This window comes from Lynx rufus, unplaced genomic scaffold, assembly GCF_022079265.1.
Source record: "Lynx rufus isolate CCGP_SWC_20201006 ecotype Redwood Valley unplaced genomic scaffold, mLynRuf1.p SCAF_15, whole genome shotgun sequence".
Classification (NCBI taxonomy): domain Eukaryota; kingdom Metazoa; phylum Chordata; class Mammalia; order Carnivora; family Felidae; genus Lynx; species Lynx rufus.
In genome coordinates this window covers 58,376,866-58,388,294 of record NW_025814829.1, presented here as the reverse complement: position 1 = coordinate 58,388,294, position 11,429 = coordinate 58,376,866, and the positions used below count along the sequence as shown (strand labels likewise).

At 51.5% G+C, this 11,429-nt stretch overlaps 1 protein-coding gene across 1 annotated transcript in view; it reads right to left on the bottom strand.

The window, feature by feature from the left end:
- Positions 1 to 327: 327 nt before the first annotated feature.
- DESI2 (desumoylating isopeptidase 2) overlaps positions 328 to 11,429 on the bottom strand; it is a 44,935-nt gene continuing 33,833 nt past the window's right edge. The window contains exons 4-5 of the mRNA XM_047077102.1: positions 10,041 to 10,182; positions 328 to 1,947 (exon numbers count right to left, since the gene is read on the bottom strand). Of these exons, the coding sequence (XP_046933058.1) occupies positions 1,714 to 1,947; positions 10,041 to 10,182 (376 nt within the window). The 3' untranslated portion in view covers positions 328 to 1,713. The remainder of the gene's footprint in view (positions 1,948 to 10,040; positions 10,183 to 11,429) is intronic.

Here is an 11,429-nt window from a genome sequence, read left to right as displayed (position 1 = left end):
AGGACTGTCCTCCGAGCGAGGACACCTGCCCGAGTCTCAGTGTCGTGTTCTGAATCTCGTTCTCGGGCCCGGACCAAGCCTACTTCTCACAAAGATCAGATGCTCGTCTCTTCTTGCTGTCACATCTCTTAAACAGGTGCTCTGCACCCCCTGAAGAACTGAGAATACAACCGTAAAGGCTTTCCTCTCCAGAAACAGAACAGTCAAAAGCATAAATTAGGTTAAGTGGCTTCATCTGCCTCAGGTCACAGCTTATAACCCAAGGTTCCGTTTTCCCCTCGAACAGGGTGTGCTTAGGTTGATACAATGAATCAGAGTCAGCTGATGGAAAAGTTAAAAATGTCCTTTACTGAAAGATATGTATCTTTACAAAGAGAAATAGCAAACAATCCGATCTAGGAGTTTAAATAAAAGGAGGTGACTTTAAAACTAACAATATATATAAAGCTGAAGTCACTGCCTTGGACAATGTATGCGCTCACCCAATATTCTATGTAGGACATTCATTCTTAAGGCAGAAAAATTGAATCTGACATGTAGTGACTTGGCTCTTACATCCAAGGGTCAAACTGGGAGTAGATGTGAGCAGAGTCCTTGCTAACGAGGACTTATCTATCGGTGGTGACAATTTCCTTGTGGGAGGAGGTCACGTAAGAGACACACACTTGAGAGAACAGAAAAAGATGAGTTTTAAGACACACAAACATCCTTTAACGAGAGGTCAATGAGACTAGGTTTTTCTACTCTGAGGTCAAACTACCCCCGGAACGAAGCAACAGAACTCTGACGCGCTCCGTCTGGTACACGAAGTGTCGGGATATCAAATCGTGAACTTTGTGGAGGGCGTTACTTCAGGCTCCAGTTTTCAAGGTCTAGTATAAAAGGCAGCCTGAATAGTTCAAAAGCAGTTGAATGTCAACTCCTGCTGCTACTCCCGCCCCGTCGGCGAAATCGTGTGCAGGGAGGTCAGTCCGTATTAAAATATCGATGAAGCCCCCAACACGTGTGCAAAAATACCCCTCGGTTCCTAGCAAGACTATCTCGAACGAAAACCATCCTAACGGCAGAATCAGAGGCGTCATGGGACGGGCTGGCCCGCCTGGGGGGACAGGTGTCAGGGGTGCAGGCCCCCCCGCCCGGCAGAGCCTTTCCCGCAGACCCGGGCCCCGAGCCCTTGGGCTGCGGGAGCTCCTTGGCCTCGGCGTCCCGGTGCCCGAACGCAAACAGAACCACACGCGAACCTAAACGACCCTTCTGGAGCAGGTAGTGGTGGCCAGAGCCGCTCAAGCGCCCTTCGTGTGCCGACTGCGGACGCCGTGGCTCTGGAAATTGTCGCAAGTGGAGGAAGGTGATCCACCGAAGTTCCCGAGACGTGAAGGCTGTCTTCTCTCACGGTGGCAGGAGTCCATGCAAGGTTTGTAAACAGCGATACAAAATACTGTAAACATAACTTAACAGAGCTTGTAGAAAACAGAAGTAAACCCCAATTTACAAGTGGGTAAAAAAAACCGAGGGCGGCTTCGTACAAAGTTCTCCCTCCTGCGCCAAGTGATTCTTTTGATTACAAATATAATCCTGAGCTGAAAAACTGGGATTTGGGGGAGAGCCATCTTTGCATACAAAATACCCAAAGGACGCTTCTTACTCTCTTACTTTTCTCTGGGGACAGTCACCGGTCGGAGACAGTTCTGAGGGTGAGACTTGGGAGACCTTTTATAGTTTGGTGTGGCGCCCGGGTCTGGAGCCCGCCGAGGGGCCGGCCACGGAGGCGGCCGCGGCCGCATCCTCGGCCTCCTCCAGTTCCTCCTGCAGCTCCTGGCTGACGCTGGACTGCAGGGCCGCGGGGGTGAGCCACTCCTTGGGGAGGCAGCTCTGGAGGAAGGGGATGCAGGAGCTGAAGTAGGCCAGACGATTGATCCAGCGAGGAATCTCCTTCCCGCAAAGAATCTACAGAGGAGAGAGGGGCGGTGTCAGGTGAGCGAGGTGAGGGTCCCCGGTCCGGTGCCGGGGTGGGGGCAGGGGACGGGCAGGCGGGGTGCGGGCTGAGGGTCCCCGGTCCGGTGCCAGGGGACGGGCAGGCGGGGTGCAGGGAAGCACACAGGCTGGGATGACAGGCAGCCGCCACCTCCGGAGGCTTGTCAAGTGGCTCACTTTCTCCACCTACAGCATCAAGCTAATTCCGTCTGGCTCCCCGCAACTGCTTTGAGACTCCACGTCAAGTGCTCCAAACAACACAGCAGGGAAGCCTTGCCGACATAGGGACCAGAGTAACACGCTCCAGACGGTCAGAGCGGCCGGTCTTGGGTATCCTCCCCGCCGTCAGTTGTCCCCTTTCACAGGTTCTTTCCTACTTCCGTCCAGTCTCCGCCACCCCATTTGTCCGGGCCTGCGTTCTAAACCGTTACTTCTCGTGTTGCTCGAGAAAGAAACGTCTCCACGGATTCAGACCTGGCCTTGCGACTCTGCGGTCAGAACCAGGCTGGAAGGCCAGGCTGAGCTTTCGTCCGCAGATTCCGCTAGGGGTGTGGGGGTGCAGGCGTGGGGCTGGGGGGATTCCCTTCCAGCTGACGGTCTGTGGCGGCTCTCTGCCCACTCCCCATCCCTACCCTGTCCTTAGAGGACTCTGGGCCATAACCCACACCCTCGCCAATCTCAAACAGTAAGAATCGGGTCTTCCACAACTAACTTCACTTTTTTGTTTTTTAAAGTTTATTTATTTTTGAGAGAGAGAGAGAGAGACAGAGAGAGAGAGACAGAGAGCACAAGCAGGGGAGGGGCAGAGAGAGACAGAGACAGAGAGAGAGAATCACAAGCAGGGGCTCCACAGTTAGCATGGAGCCCGATGCAGGGCTCGAACTCACGAACCACGAGACCATGACTTGAGCCAAAACCAAGAGTACGACACTTAACCAACTGAGCCACCCGGACACCGCGGACCTCACTCTTTATCACCCTCCTTCCCGTCTGCAGACAACACGGGGCTGGCTTACTGTGTCCCTGCTTCATTGTCCCCTTGGTAGTCCTGCCTTCAGTCATGTCAAAAATCATGATCCTGACATCATATCTGAATTGATGACCTTGAAAAAAGGTTTCAAAATATCTTATGCTCCCAAATTAGCTAAAATGTAAGTAAACTGGTACTTGCAATTAAGCAACCATGTAGCTTTCCTTCCTAAAGGGGTTAGCCTTACAAGACAAGTTACATTTCCTTTAATACGCAGTCTCTGTCTTAACAAGTGAGATGGCCTCACTCGAGGGAAGATGGCATGTTTTGACCAAATCCGATCAGCTGGCCCGGCAGCACAGAGAGGTAGAGAGTACTTAAGAATACTTGAACATGTCCATGAACTACACCTGGAGGAAAGCCGAGCAATGGACCTTACACAACACCATGCCCGTCCCTCTGCGCTAAGAAACACGGGGGAACGTTTCATGTATTTTATACCCACAGCACGTTCAGGTATCTGCATACCCGAAGGCTGACCACAGAAGAGGCGACGAGGGATATTTAGGTTAACGTACAGCCACCGCTGACTGTCAACAGCCACTTCCTCCATCCTGCTTCCGAAGTCCTGGTTTTACTCAGCAGGCACCCTCCCTTCTTCCCACGTCCATGTGCTTCCCGGGAGGCTGACTTCATCCCAACCGGGGTGGGTGGGGTGTGTGTGTGTGTGTGTGTGTGTGTGTGTCCGTGCCCTGATCAGGCTAAAACAGAGGACAGCAAACTACAGCCTCCTGATTTCATAGGTGAAGTTGCATTAGCCGTGCCCGGGAGCTGAGTTCTCCCCGGCAGAGTGCCGTCCGTGACCAGTCCTACAGGCTAAAAGATCTCCCGCCCGGCCTCTCAGAAGTGTGCTGGTCCTGTACCAAGCCAGCGTCTGTAAACTTTGAGTCCAGACCCACCAGTGAGTCATTCAGCATCAGACTGTAGAGAGGTGGGGCAATTGTGACACTTGTTTTAACGTGTTACGTGTACATGTGTGTTTAGACAGGGTCATGGTGTAAAACATATTTCTTACTGTGGGTAGTGGTTTATGTAGCAAAATTACTTTTGCACTTAAGCTTCAAGCAGTGAGTCCCCTGCTAGAGATCTCCCCCAGAGACACGCTGGCAAAATACGAAGAGATGTACGTAAGGGGATATTCATCACAGCACTGTTGGTAACGGCACGAGTGGCCACCCCAGTCTTGTTCCTCATCTTTTCCCCACTGAGTATGATGCGAGCTGTGGGCTTGTCCTCTACGACCTTCATTATGCTGACGTACGTCCCCTCTATACCCACTTCGTTGAGAGTTTTATCAGTGGACGCCGAATACTGTCAAATGCCTTTCTGCAGCTACTGAGATGACCGTATGATTCTTTTTTCTCATTTTCTTCACGTGGTATATCGCACTGATTGGTTCGCGATTGTGGAACCACCCTGCACCCCTGGGATAAATCCCACTCGATCACGGTACAGATCCTTTCGATGTATTGCTGAATTTGGTTTGCTAATGTTTTGTAGAGGGTTTTTCCATCTTTGTTCATCAGGGATACCAGCCTGTGATTTTTTTTTTTTGTAGCGTCCTGGTCTGGTTTTGGTATCGGGGTGAAGTTGGCCTCACAGAATTTGTTTGGAAGTGTACTCATCTCCTTCATTTTTGGAAAAGTTTGAGGTTAGGTATTACACCTTTGCGTGTTAGTCACCAGTCAAGCCGTCTGGTCGTGGACTACTGTTTGCTGGATTTAACCTCCCTAGTAAATTGGTCAGGTTTTCTACTTACGATACAGTCTCGGGAGACTGTATGTTTCTAGGAACGTCTGCTTCTCCTTGGTTGTCCGATCTATGGACAGAATTGTTCGCCATAGTCTCTAAGCTCCTTCGTATTTCTGTGGTGTCAGCTGCGATTTCTCGTTCACTTTGGATTTATTTGAACCCTGTCTCTTTTTTCCTTGGTGAGTTTGGCTGAAGGCTTGTCAATTTTGCTGATCTTTTTCAAAGAACCAGCTCTTAGTTTCACTGATCTTTACCACTGTCTTTTTAGTCTCTATTCATTTCTCCTCTGATCTTGAGTACTTCCTTCCTTCTACTAACTTTGGGCTCTGTTTGTTCTTTTCTAATTCTTTTGGTGGAAGGTTAGGCTGTTTGAGATTTTTCTCATGAAGTCAAGTATTCTTAAATCTGGGAGGAGGGGAAATTCATGACACTTAAACAAAACAACACAACAAAAACCTCTTGATTACTTTTGGAGAAGTGAGCTGTGCCAGCGGTCCCCCAGACCAGCTCCTGGTTAGACTGTGACTTGCCAAGAAACCCACGGGACTGGGTACACGGCTGCAGTCGCAGCTCTCATTTACTACAGGGAAATGGACGAAAAGTGCAGAGGAAACCACGCACAAGCTGTCAAAGGGCCTCTCCCCATGGAGTCACACAGGATACACTCAGGTCCCCCCCGCAAGTAGGGGGGACAACACATGTGAAATGTCCACCAGGGAAACTCACTGGACACCCAGCATCCAAGGTTGTATTTGTGCCTGTTCGTGTAGGCACCTGCTTCTCAGCATGTGCCAAGATTTGGGGTTCCCTGGAATGGGAGCAGGTGTCTTGCAGAAATCACGCTATGCACACAAGGTCAGGCCTGGTGAGCTGCCCTTCTATCTTGCGACTGTTGGCGGCCCTTCCGAAAGTCAAGTTCTCAGATGCCATCCAAGGCCCCAGTCTTTTATAGGGACAGCAGCCTCTGACCCGTTTTAACTCTTTTTCTACACCCCCCCCCTCCCCAAACTTAGCCAAGCTGTTGCAGCAAATATTACCAAAGGACCCTACACAGCAGGGTGAGGCCAACCTGGAGTTTTGATTTCAGTCACACCTTTTAGGGCTCCTGGACCTAGCCAGTTAGAGCAAACCCCACTAAAGCAAACCCGTAAAGGCTGACTTTAGAAAGCCGAGTGGCTTCCACCTGAGTTTTGGTGGGAACCCTCTTCACCCGGCCCGAGATGGGGTCACGAGAGGGCACCCACACAAGAACCAATCCCAGAGGGCACACGTGACACCCCCAGAACGGGAGGTTTACAGTGTGAGGGCCCCCAAGCAGGGCACGCATGGGTCAGGCAGCACCGGTTGCAAGGCCCCCAGCGTGCTTCCTCACTGGCAGTGAACACCGTGGGACTCGCTCGAGGATGAGGATTCTTGTCCCCCCAAAGCCGGTAGGCTGAAATCCTAACCTCGAACTTGACCGCTGGTGCAAGTGGGGAGCCCGGGAGGTGGGCGGGTCATGAGGGCCCAGGCCTCACAAATAGGATCGGTGCCCTTACCAGGGATCTGAGAGCCCCTCACTCCTCCTGCCACCTGAGGCCAAGGCAAGAAGCGGCCTAGGACCTCTCTAGAAGGCTGCATCTGCCAGCGCCTGGATCCTGGACGTGAGAAAGAACGGTCTGTTGTCTCTTAGCCACCGGGCCCGTGCTGCCCTGTTACCGCTGCCCGAACGCACTGACAGGGCCTCCGATCTGGCCTGAAAGGTCAGTCGGGTCTTGGAGGGTCTGCCCACAGACAGACCCAAACAGTTCTGTCCGTCCTCGAGACCAGGTTATCGGCCTCCGCTCTGTGCGGCAGGTGCGGGAACAGCCTCTCTGCTGTGTCAGCACTGTCGCTGGCTCGCAGGTGAGCAGCCCGGCGGATCCAAGGTGCTCGCAGCAGCTCAGAAAGACAAGATGCAAACGGCTGGTCTTTAGGACGAGGGGAGGAGCAGCATCGAGAAACAGGTCATGAAGGCCGCCTCCCTGCCCGCACGCCTCCCAGGTGCCAGGATTTTGGTTTTCGCGGTCACGAAATCAGTGTGCGCCGTTTGGCAATCCTAACTTTACGCTTTAAAAATTATCCTTTGCTCTCATCTGGACTTTTTTTTTTTTTTTGGTCTGGAAAGGACATATATGAGAACAGAAGCTGTCACTGGAAAATATTTTTATGTGACAAACTAGATGGACACATCGTTATCAGGCACTGGTCAGGATGAAATCCTGAGTTTGCAGAAGATTTCACAACGGGTTTACAGGTCACCCCTCCTTCCCCCTGACCGTTTAGCCTGTGAAGGGCCTAGGGAGGAACACCCCAATTCCGTGGCTGCTGCATTTGGGTGACGGCTCTGCCTCACTAAGGAGCGCGGGGGGAGTGGGGGGAAGGCGGTCTGGATGCCCCCCTGCTGCCACCACTGCAGCAGCCGAGGGGCTCCGCTCTCCCCCACTTGCGGGTTTTGGCAAGAATCCCTGGTTAGCGGCACGGGGCCGAGCGGCTGGGCGCAGGGGGCCCTGCTGGGGAACGAGCCCCTCCCGGGGCACACCTGCATGCCACCTGGACGGAGCGGTCAACGTCCACGACACTTTTGTGGCGGAGGGCTCCGCGGACAGGGGTCCAGACCCGCAAGGGTCCCCAAGGAGGAGGCCGGTTCCTGGGCCCGCACCTGCTTTCAGTCTGGCCCGGCGTGGAGCAGACAAGGGCGGGTTTCGGCCGACAGTCCGGTGCAGGCAATCGGGATCGTGATTTGAGGATTTCGAGAAAAGGCCAGGACAGTAATGAGTGAACACGGTGCACAGCTAGGGAGCCACGTTTCTAAGGTTAATCAACTGAGGTTTTCCTAGGCCCCTTTCAAGACCAGCTGACAAATAAACACGTCTGGCCGGAAAATCCTCACCTCCCCGCCTCAGATAACTGACAGTATAAGGGCTAATCAGTATCTAGAAACCGCGTTTTAAAACCCCGAAGTTCATCTGGAAATTGTCTCTCTCTGTATGTCGTCTGCCTTTAGAGGCTGCGAGAGGCAAAAACCCTATAAAAAATCCCAGTTGTGGAGACAGGCGTTCGTTTAATAATTGAGACTTAAATCCGCCCACTCTGCGGCTGCAAGAAGTGAGAGAGCTGTGTCCACTAACGCGTTTTCTCCCAGTATTCCCGAGACGGTCCCTGCATCCCCTATACAATTACAAGCACGAATCGTTTTACATCAACTCCTATCGTATAATCACAAAATACAAAGCCATTAAAAAATTCCCCTTTTCTTTCCTGACTGGGAATTTCTTCAAACCCCCAGCAGTAAATTTAGCCAAGACAGTTTGTTGTTCCAGCTGTCGGGGGAGGGCCGAGCTGGGAGGGGGTGGGGGCCCAGTAGCAGGGCCCCCCTGTCCCCCTTCTGACCTTGCTCTGGCCCCAGGAACGATTTCATCATGCCCCCATCCACTCGGAGGAGGCAGCAACCAATGGTCAGCATTTCGGGCTCACCCACAACTCCACGTGGGGAATTGAGGGGCTTCCCTTTTCTCTTCCTGCCCGGAGAGGGAACGAAGCTCAGGCATCACCCGGGCTACACGTCCCTGCCTCACGTCAGCGGCCTGGCTAAAACGGCCAGGTGTCCTGGGGCTGCATCTGTCATTCCCAGTTCCACAGGCCACTTCCCCACTCGCAACGGACAGCAGCTGCCCCGTCTGCACACCGAGGACACGGGACTTGGTGCCATCCAGGATCTCTGCCGATTCTCCCGTTCGATGGATCCCTGAACGCGTCTCCGGCAGATGGGGTCAAGGAGGCCTGAACCTTCTCTCGGTCCTGGGGAACAACCGGGTCGCCTCCGTGGAACTGGCGTATGCACGAGCCTGGGGGTGCTTCTGTAACTCCCATGTCGGCACAATCACTAGCGAGAAGATTCTGACTCAGCCGGCCGTGCAGGGGTGGAAGCGACGTGAATCTTGCGTCCTATCTGCTGCAGGTCCCAGGGACCCATTCCAGGCCGCACGCAAGCCCGGGCCTGTCCAGAGCCACGCGGGAAGGGATGAGGACCACCGGGATGGCAGCTCGTTCTGTCCCTCACACCCTCCGGTTTCTGCAGGATGGGACACTGCCCTGCCACCAGCCGCCACAGGTCAACAAGCGGAGAAGCTGTCTCAGGGCTAGCGGATTCTCCAGCCCTTATCTCACAGTCTCATGTCTTCCCTTTGGTTTCTGTTTTCAGGTCCTGCAATTCTCAGGTCTCCTGGCTTGGGAGTCCAGAACAGGGAAGGCAAGTAAGTGCCTGTGGGGTGTTCTGTTGGCAGAACGAAATTTCAAGACCGCAGAGATGGACGGCTTGTTAATAATTTTAAGCGCCAGGGAGAAAAATCATACTGGCAACTAATACAGAAAAAGAAGAATCTTGTGGCTAAGTAGCAGAAGTGGTTCAGGCTTTAATTTCTTTCTTTTTTTAAAATTTTTTTAGCAGTGGAGACTTTTTTTTTTTGGAAGTTTATTTTGAGAGGGAGTGAGAGAGAGCAAGGGCACATGTGAAGGGGGGTGGGGTGGGGGGGAGAAAGGGCAGAGAGAGAATCCCAAGCAGGCTCCATCCACACTGTCAATGCAGAGCCCAACGCGGAGCTCAACTCAGGGCTCGAACTCACCAAACGTGAGACCGTGACCTGAGCTGAGATCAAGAGTTGGACGCTTGGGGCGCCTGGGTGGCCCAGTCGTTTGAGTGTCCGACTTCGGCTCAGGTCATGATCTCAACGTTCCCGAGTTCGAGCCCAACGCTGGGCTCTGTACTGACAGCTCGGAGCCTGGAGCCTGCTTCAGACTCTGTGTCTCCCTCTCTGTCTCTGCTCCTTCCCCACTCATGCTGTCTCTCTCTCTCAAAAATAAACTTAAAAAAAAAAAAAAAAAAAAAGAGTTGGATGCTTAACCAACTGAGCCACCCCAGTGCCCCAGCATTAATTTCTTTAAAGAGGAAGTTCAGGTTGGAAGGGAACGGATTAGGATAAGAAGGGACAATTATCAGCGCTCACCCTCCCCACGGCGAAGTCGTGAATGGGGTCACAGTTTAACGCGGTGCCCACTCGGAAGCCACCGACCTCAGAAAGGCCACTCAGATGAGGCAAAGAACCAGAATGCCACACTTTACACAACACGAAGACGCGGGAAGACAAGGAGGAAACGAGCAAAGGAAAGAGCAGTGCAGTGGGCACACCAGCGGAGGTTCTGTGCCTGAAGGAGGCAGGGTGACAGCGGAGGGCGTGTGCCTGAAGGACCGCAGGGTGACACTTGCCTCCGACAGCGCCGAGGAGAAGTGGTTGCAGTTCTTGTGCATCAGGTGGTAGGCATTGCCCTTGTACTCCTTGCCCAGCTCCTCCACAATCTTCTCTATGTCGTCCTCCAGGAAGTCCGTGCTCCCTAAAACTACAGCTTCTCTTAAAGAACAAAAAGGAAAAGAAAGAAAGAGAAACCACAGCTGTGTAAGTTTCAGGTATGGAGAAAGAGCGTGTTTCAAGACTTGCTCATTTCCAGGGATATTCTGACTGGTTAACAGAGCGGAGTTAATGCACTATGACTAGAAGGTAAATCAGATACTTTTACATTTTGTGTTACTTGAGCTTTTGCATTTCTACCATAAACTCTTAAGTCTGTTACTTCTAAACCATACCAATGCAAACTTGGTCATTTTCTTTAGGAAGCAGCGCGTCATATACTGAAAACGCACGGTCCCGTTATTTTTACAAGCACCGTGGAAGCAGCCAGGTTACTGCAGACCCAAATCATGCTGCAAATATTCCTGCTCAATAATACTGGCCAGTGAAGAGCTGGCCATAATCTCATTCAGAAATAGTCTTTTACGTTATTGGCTTCTGTGCCACGGGGACACAAACTACCAAACAACTACATTTTTTTTTTTTTTTTACAGCATTATAAAAACCAACCAACCAACCCCCAAATTAAAAACCAAACACCCTCCACCCAACCCCCACCCTGGAAATGCGACAGACATGATATCCAACAGAAAGCAGAAGTTAAGTCAGATACAAATTAGGCATCCAAGAAAACTACAAATACCTAGAAAACCCTTTCATCTAGCAGTCCTGCCAAAAGGGACACCTGAGGAACAGACTCAGGACGGCACTAGAGCAAATCAGTGACAGGCTGGGAGAACCATGAACTTGGTAGTGATCGACATGGGTAGTAGCCCTACCCTGAATTTCAATGTTAACAACCTCATTTCGCTATTTTCCACTTGGCAAGTTAATGATTATAGGCCCAGAAGGTTCTTTAGAGCTCCTTGAAACTAAGGTTCTAAGTATCTCTTCACATACAAACCTTAACTAAGAAATGGAAATTTGGATCATTAAGCATTCAAATTCTCGGTAAGGTCCAGAGTATTTTGGTTTCTCAATAGGCGTACTGCATGCACCTTAACAATAGCTTCTCAGCTAATCAACTGTTCGGGTATTTCAAATGTATCAACAGTATCCCTTTCATTGGGAAAAATGAAAAGATTACAAAAAAAAAAAAATCCTACCATTTCTTTTTCTCTTCATGCATTTTATGAAAAAAATTTTCATTTGTTTGGAGTACAGTTGACACGCAACGTTACGTTAGTTTCAGACGTACAACACAGCGATTCTACATCTTTGTATGCTGTGCTTGCACTCGCCAGGAGACT